General features: G+C 41.9%; 1 protein-coding gene across 4 annotated transcripts in view; it reads left to right on the forward strand.

The window, feature by feature from the left end:
* atf7ip (activating transcription factor 7 interacting protein) overlaps positions 1-21,168 on the forward strand; it is a 46,062-nt gene extending 24,894 nt beyond the window's left edge. For 3 of the 4 annotated variants that reach the window (XM_020049726.3, XM_020049727.3, XM_020049728.3), the window contains 11 exons: positions 1-487; positions 737-924; positions 1,036-1,173; positions 1,436-1,507; positions 1,640-1,698; positions 4,440-4,498; positions 5,547-6,200; positions 6,294-6,398; positions 6,538-6,636; positions 14,804-16,041; positions 16,165-19,881. In XM_020049726.3, the coding sequence (XP_019905285.3) occupies positions 1-487; positions 737-924; positions 1,036-1,173; positions 1,436-1,507; positions 1,640-1,698; positions 4,440-4,498; positions 5,547-6,200; positions 6,294-6,398; positions 6,538-6,636; positions 14,804-16,041; positions 16,165-16,617 (3,552 nt within the window). In that variant the 3' untranslated portion in view covers positions 16,618-19,881. The other variant, XM_034294067.1, reaches the window with a different exon arrangement.
* Positions 21,169-21,544: the final 376 nt, after the last annotated feature.

The raw sequence follows: 21,544 nt of genomic DNA on the forward strand, positions 1-21,544 counted from the left end.
GATGCTTGCACTACAACTGGAAAGAGCCCAGAGGACCAAGCCTCTGTGGATCAGTCTTCTGTGGAATCTCCTTTATTGCCTGTTACATCCGACAAAGAGTCTGTGAAGGACAAGAAAACAGGGAAGGAAGAGGACAGTGTGGCCATGGAAGTGGACACAAACAAGGACCATACAGACGCCAAGGCCTCTAAGGCCTCCCTTTCCACCCCAACTGAGGATAAACCTTCCACCCCCAAGGCTACTAACACAGCCTCTTCCCCTTCCTCTCCCAGTCCCTCACACTCCGCAGCCCCTGAGCTTGACCAGGACATCAGAGAAGAGGTGCAGCAAAAGGGGGAGAAGAAGAAAGAGGACGGTCAAAAAGAGAAGGAAGTAGTAACGAAAGAGGAAAAGATGGAGGTGGTCTCTGTGAATGAGCAAAAAAATGAACCGAATGTAGCAGAGTCTTCCGCGTCATCTGCCATGTCTACATGTGCAAGTGAGAAAGGTATGAAATGAAAGGATCTGCGAAAACGGAGTTGAAGGGTACTAGTATTAACAAATGTCAGCTTGTTTCATTATTCACTGGTAGAATTCTTTTTTATTATAATGTATTCTGCGGATACTAAGGGGAAGACCATACAGCAAATGTTTTATATTTATGAAATACACACAAGCATACTTTACTGGAAATGACATAAAATGAACACTAACAAACATTAGATTAAACTAAGCTATGACACTTTTTCCCAAACAGGGTTGAAAGTGAAGGAGGAAAATGGCTCCTCTTCTGGACAGAAGCGTCCCCTGTCGGACGGTGATGAAAAAGATGGGGTGAAGGTTGAAAGAGACGGGAAGAGGCAAAGGGTGCAGGGAGTGGAGTTGGAAGCTCAGCTGGAGTTGAAAATAACTGCGAACAGTGGCAGTCGGCAGAAACTAGAAAAGGTTGGTCTTGTAAAAAACTTTATGATATCAGTTCCCACGTATTATCAAATTCCCCTTCAACGGCTGTGCCTACATTTTGTCTTCAATTAAAAGTGTTTCTTTTCTCCTCAGTTTGTGCAAAAAATGGTAGAGGAGCGATTGAGGGTGCTACAGCTCACTGTCTTCGACCAAGGTTTACAGGAGCTGAAGGACCGGGTAGAAAAGATTGACTGTGCCACTAAACACCAGAGCACCCTTAACACACTACAGGTAAGCACAGCATTCAGTAGCTTATGCTTGGTAGCTAGCTACTGTACTTGCTAATCAGTTGCGGTCTGCTACGAAGTCGATCGGGTATTAGTTAAAAGTTAACAATAGTCACAGCAGTCAAAAACATCCAGCAATGGACTTAGTTAATAGTTGTCAAAAGTCACAAGTGGACAAAAACTGTTGACAGTCTCTATTGTGGTTAATGATGAGCAATAGTCATATTTTAAAAAGTCTCACTTGTACTGTTTATTTCTGTTTTCAGGCCAAAATTGCTAGACTAGCAAAAAAATTTGGAGAAGCCAACCAGGCCTCAGAGAACAAAAGAAAACAGGAAGTACGTCTTTAAAAAAAAAAAAATCCGTTAATATAATACCCAGTCCATATGTGTTAATATTGACAAAGATACTAAGAAAAATGGCGCTGCTATGGTGCTAGCTAATTGTGTTAACATGACGTGTGTTTGCAGGTGCTTACGTCCCCTGCTGCTAAGACTGCACCTTCAACAAACACCACTCCCACACAACGGTAAGTGTTCAGACCTGCTGCCAATGTAGTACTTCCTCATTTAAAAAGGCTTTTTGTAATTTGGAAGCCTTTCCTCCATTCTTCCATGACAATTTTGGATACAATCATTCTTTTTTTTTTTTTTTTTTTTGTTCAGTCCTGTTTTAGTCAGCATTGACAATCATGGATGGCAGTTCCAAACGTTTACCTTTTCTTTAACTCTTGTGATAGCACATTTTTATTGGTGTTATTCTCCAGCATAAAATTATGTTACTGTGTTTCATTGAAAACATACGGACGTGTTAGCCATTGCATGTGGCTATACTAGCTATTGAGCCTTTGTATCAACGTGACAATACCGGCCTGAAGCCAATTAATGCAACACTTTGAGCCTCTAAGAACGCATGATTGAATATATGGTGGCTCTGCCCTGGATCGTTATCTATACCAGTAAGAGTTTGAATTTGTGTCTCGTGAAGATTTGATTAACGACAGCAACGTCCTATAGCGTCCTTTTGAAACAAAATGGAAACAAAGATGATTCACTCAAGGGCATTCTCTGATGTGCAGGGGTCTCCAACCTTTCCTTGCATATGGGGTCATTTCAGTTAAATACATATTATTTTCCCCAGTTTTCAAATAGGTTTATAAACAACTCTAAAGGGCACTATAAAATCTAGGTAGTTTGCTCAATTGTTTAAATATATATTTGTTTTTTGTTTTTCCACTCTTAACTGTTATAATTTGAAGAGAAACACCGAAATTGAGTGTCCATGTCAATGATTAAATCATATCAGAAGGCCATTCTTTTAGGTCTGAAACAATATATTTTTTTTAATTGGTTTTTGGTGTCATTCCCCTTTAATTGTACATCTGGCCCCTTGAATTGCACATCTAGCAAGAGATGAATGTGCCTGTCAGACTACTGCTCATTTCATGACCAAGTATGCAACCGTAAGAAGGAAAAGATAATTATGGGACAATTACTCATGACGTACTTCAGCTAGGTAAGCCTGCTTTGCAGGCTTGAGAAGGTGGAAGTTAAAAAGGTCAGATAAATTCTGTCAACCCAAAAGAAGGTTATCATAAGCAACTTGGCAACACATAAAATAATAGGCAAACATTTGCACCACACACTGATACAGGGTTAACCATGCTGGAAATGAATTGCCAGATATGTTAGGTTTCGTCCTCTAAGACTATAATGGGAAAACGGGTGGAATTATGTCACTGTTGTATTTTAGTAGCTCGGAGCATTCAGTGTGTGATACTTGTAAGATTTGTTTGGTGGCAGAACACGTGAAAATTGCATGCACTTTCAGAAATGTTTGGAGAGAGACCCTATACGCAGGCTGCAAGCTACATGTAGCTCAAGATCGACGCATTGGAGACCCCTTGCACTTATAAAAAAAAAAAAAATCCCCTCATGAAATAAGTCATTGTATTGTTTGGATTAAGCAAACAAACAGCGGTTCGTATTTTGCGTCTTCTTTTAATCACACCACCATGGTTCCAGGTCCTGAGTCTTGTGACGTTATACAATGCGCCTAAGCTTGAGAAAACAAGCTTTAAAAAAAAAAGTGCAGACAGACAGTGTACACAGCACCCGATCCAACTGCACCTCTCCTCTCAACAGCGTGCTCCGAATGCATCCAAAGCTGGAGCCGCAGTCTGAAGAGGGGGCGCGGCAGAGAGGGGAGATGGCGACCTCTGTTGGTTGGATTAAGAAGGAAGTAAAGGAGGAGGAAGAATCTGCAGAAGAGAAGGATGACGAAGAAACGTCTGAGGAAGAGGAGGGGGAGGAATTTGAGAAGCCTTCGTTCGCCCTAAGACGCCCACCTGCCAGAGGAGAGCAGTCTCGGCAGCAGTCACCACAGCAACCAAGTGGAACAAGGGTTCTAGCGGACATAATTCTGCGACCCATCTCTAAGGACAAGGAGAGGCAGTTGTATATGCGTTGTCAGAATGCTGTTGGGAAGGCCAGATCTGACCGTTATGCCGTGCTTCTATTCCGGAACCTGGTTTCTTACGAGAACTATGTAAAGTGGGTTACCACAGTGAACTATGTCGGAACCTTGGGCAAAGATGCGCTGCCGTTTAACCTCCGCGAAACCATGAGAAAATATTTTGAACAACGGTTCAACAAACTGCACGCCAGAGACTGGAAAAAGATCAGGGATGCCATCAATGAGATCCTGAGAGTGAAGAGACTGCGTTTCTTTTTTGAATCAGACGTTAATTTGACGTAAACTGTTTTTAATTGGGAAGGTGTTACCCAATTTTACCCAAATACTCAAGCACTTATGTTTTGTATTGAAGTCTTCAAATACAAAAGACGTGGTCGTAACTGGGACTTTTGTTTGTACCAACATTAACAGTGATACATGTATTCATGCCCCATAAAAAAATAGTTATTTGTTCATTATATTCCCAGCACATTATGTATTGAACTTAATAAAGCTCTGGAAATACCACAAAAACATGTTGATCATTTTGGCACACATTCAGGTTAAACATGTTGCCAACATTTCAAGATTTTCTGGCAGAAGACTGTCATCAAAGATCATACTCTCAACTTTTGTGATCATTTTTATAGCATTTTTACACAAATAATACAAAGAGTAACAAACAGACTTCAAAACACTGACAGAACGTCAACATTTTTTATTTCATTTTTAACAACCTAGCTCAATGCAAATCACAACTTTCAATAACCTTTAAAAAACCACTTGACTCAATGCACACTACCTATCTTTCTACAGGTCAGTAGCAGCTGTCGTAAAGCAGCCCATGACCAGCACAGTGTCTACCAACCTTCCAGGTAAGATTTATTTTTCTTCTCCTTTTTACCTACTATTCATAGTTTTCAGTCACGTGATTGCTCTGACAGCCTGACGGGCCAAAGATTGTTAAAACATTGCGAAGAACACTGGGAATTCTATGGAGCTAGTGCACAAGCCGGTCAAATTTATAATTTTACAGCCCATGAGTGTTTAGATCACCTCATAAAACATGAAAAACTAAGGTATGCTAACAAACTGCATGTCTTAGGCACTTGTGACCCATATAAACCACCTACTGTGTTATTAACATCATTACAAACAGCTAAATCCCTGCCGGAGCTGAGCTTTGGGGATGTGTACATATACCTTGTGGAGAATCCATCCCCTTATGCACACTGCTATCAAAATGAACGTGTACAAAAGTATAGACAGCTATCTGTACATTTGATCAGGGTGGGTCAAAAATACAATTGTTTGGGAGGTGAAGGAGAAGAAATTCTTAGTCAAAGCAAGGTTGAGTGGTAATTTACCAAAATTATCGTTGGTTCTATAAGTGGTCAATGTAGCGTAGTGCAGCCAGTATAACACAGAAGTTTGTGACAAATGTACCGGTAATAATATAAAAGTTTTCCCAATGTCAGGTAAACCGTTCCTACTGTTTAAATGATCAACCATTGACAGCCTGAGTTGCTAAATTAACTTTATTAATTTAGCCAACTACATAGATATGATTGCAAATACAATATATATGCGGTTAGCGTATCCAATAGAACTGCAACTATCTGGCATTTAGGATGATAAATATAACTAGTAAAAGTTGTCGAGTTGTCAATGGTGGGCAATAGAAGGAGAGTGTGTTTTGCCTGCCAGGTGGGCGTTCCCATATGCCGTGACGACACTTGAAAACTCATCAGTTTTGACATTATACCAAAGAGAGGCCACAAAATTATAATAACAGTTGGTGTCGCTCTAAAATTAAGAGTAATTCCAGCTGATATACTACCTAATCTTTCATTGAACAGGATATTGCGGATGAAAGCAGTCACATTGTTTGAACTCCATTCCCTTTTGTTTCCATTTGTATAGTTCAGCTGCCCAACAAGCCTAACCCTGCCACAACTGCCGCAACTGCGATGGTAACACAGGGCTCCATCCTGCAGCTGATCCCCACGTCTTCCAACTCTGCGTCTCTGGGCACGGTCACCTCCCAGAGTGGACCAACCGGCACCCTGCTCCTGAAGACCACGTCAGGCTCCAACTTGGTGGGCCAAAATGGCCAGCCCTTACTCATCCAGCTGCCCCTGTCCGCCATGGCCAGCGGCGGGGCCGGGACCCTTGTTAACATCCCAGTTTCCTCCTTCGGCACAGTCAACTCCCACAGCAAGGCCAAAACCACTACACCAACCACCACCTACATCCTCAAGGCCAGCCCCACCGCCTCCACCATGGCTGGCACCGCTACCACCGTGGCCTTGCAGGCCATCTCCTCCACCACTCAGAGCACTCCGTCTATGTCAACCGCCCAGGTGACCCTGGCCAGGGCCGTGTACCAAGGGGGCGCGGGGGGGATTAGCACGCCCAGTGCTGGAGTGTCCGTGACCACGGCCAGGGCGCCAGTTCAGGTGGCCTCTGTGCCAGGGGTTGTGTCGTCGTCCTCTTCACCGGTGACCACTGGTCCTGCCGCTACTGGCTCAGCTGCTCCGGGACCTCCCTCTGGGACAGTTATGACTTCAAAGACAGGTGAGTTTTTTTTAGCTACTTGCCTGAATAAAGAATGAATTAGGAAGAAACACGACACGGTTTCCTTTACATTTTCTTTGCTATTTATGTCAGATAATCAAGCATCAAGCTCTACTTCAACCAAAACGCCCGTCCCAGGGACTCGTCCCAAAGGCTCCTTCATAGACCTTACGGAGGAGGATGATGATGACGTACTAGGTAAGAATTAATCCCAAACTCAAATTTCTTTCCATTTGTCCCACAAATACTGTTTGTCTTGTTTTTTGGCTAAATAAAGACAATTACACAGAGAAATCAATTGTCCTGTCTTGTTTTCATGATTTCTTTTATTTGGCAGTGACTGGTGTGAAAAAGGCCACAACAGCTGTGGTTGGATCTTCCTCTTCCGTTACACAGCGATCCACTGGGCCTCCTCCATTGATCAGCACCCCTAGTGGTAAGGATCGAACATTACATCGGATTATTAATTTAGGAACTATATTGCCTTGATGTTACTAGAACACTCACTGGATTATTATTTAAGTGCTGAATATGTCATGATTGTGAACCGTTTATTGTCAAGATTTAAGAGTCCAGTTTTTATTGAGTGCCCAGGATGGCTTTCATGTATCATGAATCACAATTTTGGCTTTGATACTCTAATTTGGTAGCTTGACTATCTACAGAGACTTCGTTCGTTTCTCTGTATAGCTTAGCTGACTGGGCTAGCTTACTGCAAAGCTAGCTATACTATTAATCTATGTTTTAACATACATAAGCTTGTATACCTAAAAATATCTCTGAATATTAAGTTATTTTAACCCATGCCACCATGTTTTGTTTACATTTTCACTATGGATTGATGGTTTTTGTATTAGCTATCTTTAAAAGCCACAGAGCCATCTAATAGTGAATGTTTTCCACTTGAAAATGGGCTATTAAGCAGTTGCTTAAGTTCACATTCTGTGATTGGTCAGATATTTGTGCACCTCCGTTTATTCAAGGGTAATATTACCGCTTTTATCCAAAGTAAGCGTTTTGAAGTACCCCTGCGTTAGGGAAACCAATAAGGGCCCTGTAAAGTTGGGAACTTGTAGCACTCATAAGGATAAACACACAACAGGGAGCAACAAGGTAGTGGTGCCATTGAGTAATAATTTACACATTGCTGGTGTTCAAAATGACATTAATTAATTACAGATATACAGTGTCTTCCAGACGGAAATCACTCTTACGTAAAAGGCATATGAGATCCCTTCTGGAGTTTGCCAAACGTCACAAAATCTAATTATTAAGCCTGAGGGCAAGGTGCTATATCTGGCAAAAACAAGTTACCGCCCATCACCTAGCTAATGCCATCTCTGCTGTGCAGCATTGTGGTGGCAGCATCATGTTATGGGGATGCTTCTCAGCAGCAGGGACTAGATCAGGATTGAAGGAAGGAGGAAAAAAGCAAATTACAGAGTGATCGTTGGAATAAGACTGATCCAGAGCACACAGGATCTCAGACTGTGACGTAGATCCATCTTTCAAGCATAATAACAACCCAAAGCACACAGCCAAGTAAACACTGGATTGGCAAACGTGTAAATATCTTTGAGAGGTCTGGCCAAAGCCCGGACTTGAATCCAATTGGACATCAATGTGGATACCTGAAGACTGCACATAACCAATGTTTCCCAACCAATCTGAGCTTGAGAGGAACGGCAAGGAGGAATAGTAGAAAATGTCCAAATCCAGGTGGGCGAAGCTAATAGAGAAACTGATTGCTACCAAGGGTGCTTACATTGAATAAAGGGTCTGAATACTCATGTACATGAGAGATTTCATTGTTTTTTATTTTCAGGAAAATATTTAATTAGAATTTCAATCCATAACATAACAAAATTCCAAATTGGACATTGAATTTGTCTGAGAACTTTCTGATGGCATTGTTTATGCTTCTCACTTTAAAAAATCTGGATTCAAAAGAGAATGCCTTTTATAAAGAAAATCTCTCTTAACCATAACCCCCGGTCAAATTTTAAAACAGGAGCTTATATTTTCTAATTCCATCTTGGGTCATACATACATACATACATACATAGCTGGTGTTTTAAATGTAAAAGATAAATTCGATTATCCTTCATTACGTATGGGTATGAAGCAGACATGATCAAATCATCTTCATTAAATTACATTTTTTCATATTTGTAGTCATTTTAAAATGTCTTGTAATTTAGCATCGCAATTTACAATTAATCATAAGATAGCCACGTTGGACAACCACACTGCCTAGTGATAGTAAGTACACAACTCAAAAGTAGCTATCAACAAAGACAGTGGTAAAAAATTGCATATTAAGATACGTTAAGAAAGCAGCCCTCCTCCGATTGTTTGTGGGTTTGCGATAAAACAAATATCTAGAAGTAGCTAGCTAACTGGCCGATGTTGGCAAAGACCCTGCCTGGATTAGTACCTGCAGTGCTTCCTCTGAGGTAAGGTTGAACAAATGTTGTACTGCATGAATGCATCACCTTGAAGTTTGCAATAAATTACAATGTTGTCCAGGGTCACACCAAGGTTCTTAGCACCCTAAGAAGGACATGGTTGAATTGTGAACTGTAATAGAGAGGTCTTTGAGTGGAGTTACCCTCTTACCTGGGGAAAAGGAGCTTTGTCTTGATGTTATGCTATTGGTGATAGAACTTTCCAGCAGACATGTCTGACAGGCATGCAGAAATGCATGTCACCCCCAGGGTCTCAGAAAGGGGAAATAATTAATGCACCTTCAATCACCCACACACTAAATTCAATCATGCCTTTCAAAGCGAATCATGGCTTCAGTTAGCCCGAAAGCCCTGCCTTCCAGACAAAACCCAAGTGTGTTAATGCCTTCTGGCTTTACCCCAAGCATGTTTATCTTTCGCTCCTCAGTGCACTGAACAGAAAGTATTATGCTTTGCTAAAAGCCATTTCATTGGAATTTTCTTCACCACCTGATTTTCAGCATCAGCTTGACTGTCCATTTAGGTATGTCTCTCAGGCGTATGTCTCTACTGTTAGCAGTGAGTTACGGTTCTTAAACTCTAATTTTTGATGTTACCTCAAACTTAATCCAGACAAACCGATGAAGGGTTTCATGCAGGGCTTGCATTTTATTTTGTGTATCATGCAGCTTCAACAGCTACTTTCCACTGTTCACTCAGAAGATTCGGCTGGGTGTTTCGGCATCCATCTCAATTTGTTCAATTACTGTTGCTGATGGCCCTGACTTGCCCTCCAGGATCGGGTTTAGTTACTGTGAGAGTTGAAAGCCTAAATGAATGTCTCTATTTACTCCTTTCGTCTTTGTCTGAATCAGGTGAGCAGTAAATCTGTCTTCTTGATTCTTCCCCTCTGGGCCATCCTAGTTGTCGGTGTTGTAATTGAGGAACTCCCTACTTATAAGTTGCAGGCTGTGATCATGACGCTGAAGAAGTAGGATGCCTCTGAGGAGACCCGCCGACTTCCTTTCCATCATACCTTCCTCAGCGTAAATCTTTTTGATTCAGCAGGCTTTTTTGTTGCTGGTTCTGGCTTTCCCCCGAGGCGTAGCAACCCTTTTCTATGATTTCTGGACAGGCTGAGGGCTACCTAGCATTCAGCCAGGTCGCCTGGGGAGGGCTGGAAGGTAGGGAAAAGGCAGGGCTGCTTGACATTAGAAGTTGCCTACATGTCAGGTTTGAAAAGATAGCCGGACACGCACTTTTCTCTTTTGTCGATGAGAGACAGGATTGCTAGGTTGGATCTGGGAATACTAGCACACCAGTGGGCACAGACCCCTTTTATAAGTGTCCACCTAACTGGATCTGGAGTATCGGTCTTTGATTCTCTTGGTTTTCTGAAGGCATCTGCATCTGTTGGACTGGGATGCATGGGAACCACCGTGGTTCTGGGCCCTACAGTCCCAAGAGTGCAGAGAACTTGCATACATGGGCATAGACTGATTGGTCCAATCTTTTGGCTGGGGGCTTCTAAATATTATTGCTACTATTCAGTCAGCAAAAGCACTCACTACAAGGGCGCTATAATTAAATTATTTTGTGTTTTCTTATCTAGAGTGACTTATAGCTATAGCATTCCTCTTAAGATAGCTAGGTGGGACAGCCATTCATATCCATTAGTAAGTAACTAACTGTAGTGGTTAGAGACGGACTACGGAACAACAGATCCCGCGTTCGACTCCTGTGACAGTCAAAGCAAATTATGCATTAGGATTTGTTCCGTATAGATAAAAACATAGCTGGCTATAACCTTCAGTATCTACGTTATAGTAAGTCTAAAATAAAATTGTTTGTGGTTATGTTGCAACTATTTTTGGTGGATTTTCGAAGTACGCTTCCGTGCATGCTGTTTGGATCGGGATAGACAAACTTTGCTGGCTACAACCTTCAGTAGCTACGTTATAGTAAGCCTAACATTTAACTGTTTATATTGCGACTATTTCTGGTGGATTTTAGAGGTACGTGTCCATGCAGGATTTTTGGGTTAATATAGGCTAGATCAAAATCCCTTAGGCAGTAAAATAGTAGGGGTTTCCACGATTCTCTCGTCTTTTCACTTGAAGAAGTCAGTTATCGTCACCTACATTGATAATTATTGTATCAGTGTCATTCACGAATGAAAGAAAAACTAACGCTTTTGCACCATGAAACTGCTTTGGCTGTGTTAAGATCAAGTAGTAAGTTAGATTACTGGAAAATAAACTGTTAAAAAGGCCTGTGGCAAAAGCCATACATTTCATAGATGCTATTTGTGGTGGAGGTAAATTTAATAAGTAATGGAATATTCAAACTTGGCGTGATGTTAACGCGTGACAAAATGTTATACTGACCCTGTCACATAGCACCGTGGTGTAGCGGTTAAAGACACAGCCACTCACGTGGGAGAGCTGGGTTCGAATCCAGTGAGGGTTACAACGTTCATCACTTTTAACTGCCTGGTTCCTTTCCTTTCTTTCTTTTTTTTTATGAAACTATTACAGTGGCTGGTAGTACCTGAGTATTCTTTGCTTGTAAAATAGAAAACAATCCACACACTTGTATGAAAAGGAATTCCCTACAGCAGTAGGGAATTGACAAGCCTGCCTGGATAAAAGGAAAAAAAAGGAAAAATGTAGGAGAGTAGTTTCAAAGAGGCAGAATTGGAAGACAAAGGGTGAAGGTTTTATCAGATGGGAGAGTAGTAGGGACGATAATAAAATATTTTGAACCCATATTAGTAGTCTCATGTTGCCAGACCTTGTTCTGGTACTAATGCTAGCTTTCTCGCACATTTGTGAATTGAGGAAAAAACTTGTTCTGAGTAGTGTTCCCTTTAAACGAACAACTCTTACAATATGTCACATTCAAGCTTTATAATATTTTTCGTCTATTGTCCGTCAGATGCTCTTGGTAACTTCCTTAATAAGCTTGACATGCTGATTGGTCCATTCCCAGATGATGGCTCACCACCCTTGACTGACATCCTCCTTCCAGCATCTGCCTGAGTCATTTCTTAACACTTATTCTTTGGACCTTACCCCTCCCAGTCAATCCCTACATGCAAAGCAGGCAATGCACTTGATCTAATCTGTACTAGATGTGGTCTGTTGACTAATCTCACCACTACCCTGCTCCAGCAGTCTGATCACTTATTTCTCCCCTCTTTATCTCTCCACCACGCCTACACTCACCCCACCTTCGTCTTACATTGCCACAACCTTTCTTTCTCCCCAACTGCTCTGTTACTCCATCCTATCGTCTCTCCCATCTCCTAAATCCTACTCCATTCTATTTCCTGACTGCCAAATACACTGTACTCTCCTCCCTTTTCAGGTCTTACGAATCTCATTGCTCCTATTCTCCCGACAAAACTTCAGACTTCCAATCTATTCTTGCTACCTTTCTCTCTCCCCATCTGCTGCTAAAGCTCCTTTCTGTCACTCAAAATTCCAAGCTTCCGGTAACTCCAGAAAACTCTTCCACCTTCTACTCACTCCTTATTTCCACCACCTCCTTGTCAACAACTTTCAAAATGAAGTTTGATAACATCCATACCTAATTTACTCAGCCTTGTGGGCCTACTGGTGGCTCGCAAGCCTAACTTTGCCAAGCATTAGATGATATTCTGCATCTAGCGACAGCTAGCCTCCAACATCATGCCCTCTTGACCCCAGCCCCTTCTCCAGACCATCTCAGCAGACCTGCCGTATCTTACCTTCCTCATCAATTCTTTACTGAGCACTGGGGGTGTGCCAGTGGACTTCAAGATGGCCAGAGAGCGTCCCTCTTAAAGAAACCAAAACATTATCCCTCTGGGGGGAAAAAAATGACAGTCTGGTATCCCTTTGGTCTTTCCTTTCCAAGACACTTGAGCTCATTGTCTCCAACCAACTCTCCTCTTACCTCTCTCAGAATAATCTCCTCAACCCTAACCAGTCAGGCTTCAAAATGTTCTGCTCTACCAAAACGACTTCCCTCTTTGTGACAGAAGCTCTTCATAACGACCAAGCTAACTCTCCTCTGTTATCATCCTCCTTGATCTAGTCCTGCAGCCTTCGACCCTGGGATCACATCCTACTTTTCATGCTCTCAGATTTGTGACTTTCAGGCTCTCCACACTCTTGGCTTGCTTCCTACTTGGCAGGTGTTCCCCAAGGCTTGGTTCTAGGTCCTCTCCTATTGTATCTATACACAAAGTCTCTTAGCTCTGTCAAAATCTCACACATTTCCCGATCCACATGTTCTCTGTTGGCTAGACTCTCTACCCATCTTCAGAAAACATCTGAAAACACACCTTTTCACAGCCTCTGTTGTAAACTTTGCTTATATTTAATTTTTTATACATATACTGTTTTTGTATGGTCTTCTTTCCAGCAACTACTTATGCCGATAACTAATTAATTGAGTAGAACGCACTTAATACTAAGCTGTGTGGTTGTTCACTAAATAACATAAATGTAAATGTTATGTAATTCATCAAATGTATAGCACTAATGAATTATATGTGGAACTCTGTTTTTTAACTCTAGTTTAATATACTGTACCTTTACATGAATGGGCGATAAACCCCGACACACCTACTGTGGGGGGAAAAAAATATTTGATCCCCTGCTGATTTTTTACATTTGCCCACTGACAAAGAAATTATCAGTCTGTAATTTTAATGTTAGGTTTATTTGAACAGAGAGACACAGAATAACAACCAAAAATATCCAGAAAAACGCACGTCAAAAATGTCATACATTGATTTGCATTTTAATGGGTGAAATAAGTATTTTATCCCCTCTCAATCAAAAATATTTATTTTATACAGGTAACGAGCTGAGATTAGGAGCACACTTTTAAGGGGAGTGCTCTTAATCTCAGCTTGTTACCTGTATAACAAGCTGTCCACAGAATCAATCAATCAATCAGATTCCAAACTCTCCACCATGGCCAAGACCAAAGAGCTGTATAAAGATGTCAGGGACAAGATTGTGGACCTACACAAGGCTGAATGGGCTACAAGACCATCGCCAAGCATCTTGGTGAGAAGGTGACAACAGTTGGTGTGATTATTCGCAAACGGAAGAAACACAAAAGAACTGTCAATCTCCCTTGGTCTGGGGGTCCATGCAAGATCTCACCTCATGGAGTTGCAATGATCTTGAGAACAGTGAGGAATCAGCCCAAAACTACACGGATCTTGTCAATAATCTCAAGGCAGCTGGGACCATAGTCACCAAGAAAAAAGGATTGAAATCCTGCAGCACCCGCAAGGTCCCCCTGCTCAAACAGGCCCATCTGAAGTTTGCCAATAAACATCTGAATGATTCAGAGGTGAACTGGGTGAAAGTGTTGTGGTCAGATGAGGCCAAAATCAAGCTCTTTGGCATCAACACAACTCGCTGTGCATTTTCAATGCCTCAGCCAGGGCACTGAAAATGGGTCAAGGCAACAAAGGAAAATGGCCAAGGCAACAAAGGAGTGGCTCAATAAGAAGCACATTAAGGTCCTGGAGTGGCCTAGCCAGTCTCCAGACCTTAATCCCATAAGTAATCTGTGGAGGGAGCTGAAGGTTCGAGTTGCCAAACATCAGCCTCAAAACCTTAATGACTTGGAGAAGATCTACAAAGAGGAGTGGGACAAAATCCCTCCTGAGATGTGTGCAAACCTGGTAGCCAACTACAAGAAACATCTAACCTCTGTGATTGCCAACAAAGGTTTTGCCACCAAGTTCTAAGTCATGTTTTGCAGAGAGGTCGAATACTTATTTCACTCATGGATTTTTTTGTCATTCTGTCTCCCACTGTTCAAATAAACCTACAATTAAAATTATAGACTGATCATTTCTTTGTCAGTGGGCAAATGTACAAAATCAGCAGGGGATCAAAAAAAAAATCACTCACTGTATGCATATGATTGAATTGGAATGATAGAGAATGATGATGATGGTGATTGAATTTGAACTATAGGGTAATGATAAATAATATTAGGCGTTGTGGGCTGCCTAACATTTGTATTATGATAGGCTGGAAATGATATATAATCTTAACTCGGTGAGCAATTCAGGCACTGAGTACAATTTACAACGTGTAGTTCAAAATGGCAAACCAACCCAACGAATGCATGTGCTGACAGCATTGCAGGTGCTGCAAAATCTAGATGAGATGGAGTCAGATGGAGGATCAGAAATAGAGCCTGACATCAACGTGTCTGATGACGGGTCTTCGTCGGATTCTGATGATGAGCCGCCACCTCCAATGCCTGAGCCAGGTCGCGGGAAAACGAGAACGGAGCCAACGATGACCCCAACTGTCAGACAGTGGTCTGGGAGGGACGGCACGATTTGGGTAGAAAAGAGCAATGAGAGTGCACCAGAAAGGCGGCCTTCGAAGAATATCCTCAAGGAGAGCGCAGGCCCAACCACTCACGCCAAGTTAAGCATCAGCAGAGCCCTCGACAGTTTCCTCTGTTTGTGTGACATGCAAATGTTGCAGCACATCAGAGATTGTACCGTTACTTGTGCGAACCGAAAAGGTGAGCTAATGTGGGACATGTCTGTTGATGAACTCAAAGCATTCATCGCGCTCTTATTTGTCCGTGGCGCATACGGTGGAAAGACTATGGACGTGGAGTCATTTTGGTCTGATCGATATGGAGTGGACTTCTTCCGAGAGACCTTGACACGCAACCGCTTCAGAGAGATTATGCAACACCTGCGTTTTGATGACAGGGAGACAAGAGGACAACGCTTGGAAACAGACAAGTTCGCTGCAGTCTCAGACACCTGGAATGGTTTTGTGAAGAATTGCATTGCTTGTTACAAGCCAGGAAAGAACTTAACTTTTGTTGAGCAACTGTTCCCAACAAAAGCCCGGTGCCGTTTTAGCCAGTACATGTCCAACAGACACGACAAATTTGGAATCAAATTTTTTTTAGCTGTCGATGTTGACACAAAGTACATACTCAATGGCTGTCCCTATTTGGGCAAGGATGAAACCAGGATAGCGGGTGAGGAACTGTCGGAGACTGTGGCCTTGAGACTCATGGAGCCTTTCACAGGGAATGGCAGAATTGTTACCACAGAGGACTTCTTCACATCACTTTCCCTGGCAGACAAGTTGATGGCAAAGAAAACCAGCCTTCTAGGCACCATGAACAAACAGAGACGTGAGCTGCCGCCCTGTGTACAAAGCGGCACGCCATCGGAGCTCTACTCCACCACAGTGATGGAGAGTGGGAAAGCTACGCTGACCGTTTACAGATGTAAGAAGAAGAGGAGTGTTTGCGTCCTCAGTACTGTGCATCCAACTGTCGCCATCAGCAGTGGACCCAAGAAAAAACCGGAGACGGTGACAGACTACAGTCACTCAAAGGTATGTCTACCAGATATCCTTTATTCTATACCTGCAATACACCAAATGATCTCCTATTTTAATGTTATTGTTATTTTTTTCTCTATATAATGCTAACCTTGTTTATTCTTGTTTATTCAATAGGTTTGTGTGGATTCCCTCGACCAGATGGCCAAGCTGTACTCTGTAAAAGGAGGCACTCGTCGTTGGCCTGTTGCAGTGTTCTACAACCTGTTAGACTTGGCTGCTATCAACGCACACGTGCTGTACAAGCAGTGTCTCAAGAAGACAGTCAGCAGAAGGCAATTCATAATGGATCTGGCATGTGAGCTTCGTGAAAACTACATGAATGCCAAGATAGCCAACAAACAAGCCGCCAAGGAGGCAGCACGTCCTACTCTTCCTCTTCCCCGGCCACAGCCGCTCCCACCCGGCAAGAAGACGCAATGTCAAGTCGGCAGGTGCACACGGAACAAGACCAATGAAAGCTGTGTGAGGTGCAACCGTTTTGTTTGCCGGTCTTGCTCATACAAACCCCCGAAACTGTGTGCTGACTGTGGGCTGGAAACATGGAAACAAGATTTTATTGCAATGTAAGGACACAACCAACAAAAGACTTTCCTATATTGTTGTGAATATATTCAATCAAATAGTCTATTCTGTCTTTGAACGAACATTTATGTGTGCAAATATTTTGACTGTGCACCTTGGTTGACAACGTGTTTTACTTTCTATATGGGCAAGTAGTAATAATGTGTTACTGGGCTGTATTGCTGTTCTAGTCAAATGTATAAATAAAAATCACTGAATGTTGCACTGTAATGTTTTATTTTCAAGACTGCCTTGGATTGTATTTCCATGAATAGGTTAGTGTTTGGGCAAGACCAAGGCCTTCAATACAAACCAACCAAATTACTGTTCTTCATGTAATTCAGCCTTTCTATATTACTTTAAGTAGGTTGATAACAACACTGTAGATGAACTGCTGCTAGCTGCTGATACTGCAGTGGTGAATGTGCATGCTAATTGTGGCGATTGGTATGCTAATGACTAAACAATGTTAGTGCTTTGTCATTCAGCTCAACAATTGACACAAACTTACTGCCATAGCAACTACAGAGTTTGATTTTTTTTTCTTTGTGCCAAAAAGTGTTCAATATTAATATGTCCCAAAATGAAATAGATATTGGCAAATATTCTCAAACGGGGCACGAGAACAGGTAAGGCTCAACCTTGGCAGAGCATATGCTCTGGATTAGTCGTCCGTCTTTATGCGCGTCACGCAGTTCGACTGGGATTTGTCGTCCGTCTTTATGCGCGTCGCCCGACTGGGATTTGTCGTCCGTCTTTATGCGCGTCACCCGACTGGGATTTGTCGTCCGTCTTTATGCGCGTCACGTAGTCCGACTGGGATTAGTCGTCCGTCTTAACGTGCGTCATGCACTCCGACTGGGATTTGTCGTGCGTCTTTACGTGCACCACGCACTCCGACTGGGATTTGTCGTCCGGATTCATCATCCGTCCTTACGCGGGTGACGCACTCTGACTGGTATTTGATGTCTTGTCTTTATGCACTGTGTATTTATGCGGTGTCCGTCTTTACGTGCGTCGCACACTCCGACAGGCATGCAGCGCTCGTCGTTACGCTTCACGCACTCCGACGGGCATGCATCGCAGGTCTTTGTTACATGAATCACGCTCTTCGACACATCGTCTCGAAAGGTCTGTGCACGGCCCTGTTCTCTAAGTGGATAATTTTGCTCCAACCTCACATTGATTGTTTGATTTCAGTTTCAAACTTTTGTAGCGTTGAGCCAATACAATAAAATAAACAAATGTTACTTTCCCAATATCGCTGGGCACCAGTGTTGGGGGTAACACGTTACTAAGTAGTCTACTTTTTAAAGCTAACGAGTAATGTAACGCGTTAGTTATTTAATAAAAGTAATTTTCTTAAATACATTTCTTAAACTAATTTCCCCTCAGTGCAACCTAAGTAGCATTACTTTCCTCTAGTAGCAAGTGGCAACAAAGGACGCAACGACGGCAGCAATATCAAGTCCAGATAAAAGACATGATACACAAGCCATGTGCCCAGCTCCCATTAATTTCAAAACGATATGTACCGTCGATTAGTGATTTGTGCAGCGGAAGGCTGAACTTCGCGATTCTGGCTTGGGACGCAGTTCATTATTTTGACTACAGCGTTATTACTCTTGCATATAACCAATCATCGTGGTTGCTGTTATGTTTTGCTGGGATCTCTAGCCTGTTGGACAACCAAAGTTCAATCAGAAATCATACTCTAGTGGCCAACCAAAGTTGATACCAAATCATTCTCCATTATTTCCAGGCATACGATTGTTTAATCTGAATGAACATGTAGCTGCTGCTTCAGAGCTATATTTTCAGAGCTATATTTACGACACTTAAATAAAGGTAATTGGGCAGCGGGGCTGGTTTGGGATTCACAAGAGTACGCTATCATTCCGTTAATAAACATTATGTAGCCCACATTGTATTTGTATATGGGAAGTGTTAATAGTGCTTTAATTGTGGTTGTTTATATATTGTTTATCAGTGTACATTACTATAGCTGATATTTTGTTCCTCATTGTTCACTACAATGGACCTATCTAGTATTGAAGTCTGCACATATAGGCTGTATAATAAGCCTGGCCTGAAAATGTGGAGGCTGTTGCAATACAACATTATTTATTGATTAAAGAAATAAACACAAATATTATTTGGCATTATGGTATATGATCACTTGAGATAATAGGATTGGTCACTCTTGCTGTATAATGATTGATAGGCTGATGTTGTATGCTATTGAATGACACTGACTACGCAATACCTGACTATGTAATGATATGACTAAGTAACATAACTAGTTACTTTATGTGAACTGTAACTAGTAACTGTACTGAGTTACTTTGAAAAGGTTCCCCAACACTGCTGGGCACAGTGTAACACTGGATAACCTCAATAACTTACTGACATTTTGCAACACGATTTATGTTTTTCTAAACTTTTTAATTAAACACAAAGCATCTCAAAGCCATATGTACTCTTCTACTATTTTAACCAGAATCTATATTTCTGGCATTGTGCCAGAATGTCAATTCATATATGAAAATACATAATAAACCAATATGTTCACTATGAAGCCATACCTCAGTGTTTGTAACCATTGGAAATGTCAGTTGTGCTTTCTTTTTGACTTGCTTTGTTGTCCTGTGGGATCAACTATACCTGCAAGGATCTTTTTCTAGCTGAAGAACTCAAGGCTGTGTTCTTTATAAACCCAAGCTGTTTATGAAGTGTGTTTGCTACAAAACATTAACCAACTTGTAAAGTCTCTTGAAAGTTACATTGTTCCCAAACTGCACAATGTATTACCACATAATCACGTTACAGGTTCTATAATAGCGATTTAGACCAAATCACGTTTGATAAGCACGCTTGAATGAGTTTTTAACATAAGAGAGTGGGCCTTATTGGCCAGTTGACCTCTCCGACTCCGGCAGACCTGGGGTTATAATAGATACCGATTACAACTCTCAAAACTAGAGACCGCCAGATGTTAGGGAGAATTAACCTTTTTTTTCACAGTTTGACACGGTCATATTTTGCACAAGCTTTACATGAGCATGCACTCACATATACTATATGTCATAAAGTCATCATTGTACACACAACTGATTTCTAATCAAAGTAATCTTTGAGGACAATTCCATGTGCTGAAATATGCTGTTGTAATGAAGAGCTGTAAAGTTAAGTCTTATCTGAAAGTAGTTATTTTAGAGTGTTCTTGTTTGCCTGCTCTTCAGAATATTATGTAATTAAAAAGAACATGTTTTTACTGCAGGTAACACAGCGAGAGCATCGCCGCAATCAGTCAGCAGTCCTCAACTATCAACCATCCACTACCGCCCTCCTCTGGTATGTTACTGAACTGAATCTTTTTCACATAGACTTTCTTTCAAGTGCTACGAATGAAATATGAATTTAGAAATGAAAAGTAATATCACACTATGGACAATTAAAAATATTTTCATCTCGTATCTGTCCACTTACCCACGTCTTTGTCTCCCAGGACTCCCCGTCCAAAGCACGCTTGGGAAGCAACACCACTCCGACCAAAGCACCCGCTGTCGTTCTACCCCTGCTGCCCTCTGCTCCCCTGCCCGCTGGACGGCTACCCATGGAGGCCACCCAGACCTCGCCACCACAGCAGCCCCAGCTGAAGCTGGCCAGGGTTCAGACCCAAAACGGTATAGTCCTCTCCTGGTGCGTGGCAGAGACTGACAGGACCTGTGCCGTTGTGGAAAGTTACCACCTGTACGCGTACCACCAGGAGAACGCTGGCTCGGCCGGGAATGGCCCCGGAACGGGCCAACACTGGAAGAAGATCGGGGAGGTTAAGGCACTGCCGTTGCCCATGGCCTGCACCCTAACCCAGTTCGTCTCTGGATCTACCTATTACTTTGCTGTACGGGCCCGGGATGTGTACGGGCGATTCGGGCCTTTCTGCGAGCCACAGTGCACCGATGTCATCAGCGCCACACCTAGCTGAGTCAACTAGGATTGGAAGAAAGGCATGTCATTGTCATGTTCAAGGATGTTAGGAGGATTCTATTTACTACTTTTTATGGTGTTAGTGAGGAGCCTGAGATTGCTTAAGTGTTAACACATCTACAGTATGCACACAAACGCACGCACACACACACACAAACACATTGTATACGGTTGGACTCCAGACTACTCTGATTGGAGGAGAAAACTGTCAACGAACATCATTGGCAACGAACATCGTTATGTTCGTTATGCCTAAAGACATATTGTATATTTTTCGTGACTTAAGCTATTGTACATAAGTGAAGTGAGTGGTTCTCCATGGCAGGTCAGATATTTATATGTTGACTTCTGTTACCCTGGTCCAGATGTATTTTTTTTTTTTTTTCTTTTGCTTTATAAGAAAATAAGTGAAAGAAAATAACTTTTAACATTCACAGACATTGCACAGAAATGCAATACGTGTTAGAACCTAAATATGGATGATGATGATGGTAATTTTGTATGTTTTGTCTGGTAACCAGACTTTATAGGAATGAAGAATTCAATAAAACATTTTATTGAAGTTTTTAAGTGTAGATGTCTTCAGCTATGTTATGTTTACACGACCACCCTAAGAACAGAATTCATTTGTTTTTATGGGACCCATATCAGATTTTTGCATTCATACTAATGTAGCCTCTGAAATAGCACACAGAGAAAACGCTAATAGAGCAAACAATTATTATAATCAGATCGGAGCATAATATTATATTGCAATTGAGAAACAAATACAAGTATGGAACACACTTTCAGATTTTGTATTTTTTGGACGGGGGGCATGGGGTGATGTATACATTGTGGAACAGATAAGATTCAGTTTTAGATATGCAAACAAAGCCATTTTATAATTCCTTTTATATACTCTGTTTTTGTTGCCTCACAAAAAACAAATAATCTTCTTTCT

The sequence above is a fragment of the Esox lucius genome, chromosome 9 (genome assembly GCF_011004845.1).
Source record: "Esox lucius isolate fEsoLuc1 chromosome 9, fEsoLuc1.pri, whole genome shotgun sequence".
In the NCBI taxonomy this organism is placed as follows: domain Eukaryota; kingdom Metazoa; phylum Chordata; class Actinopteri; order Esociformes; family Esocidae; genus Esox; species Esox lucius.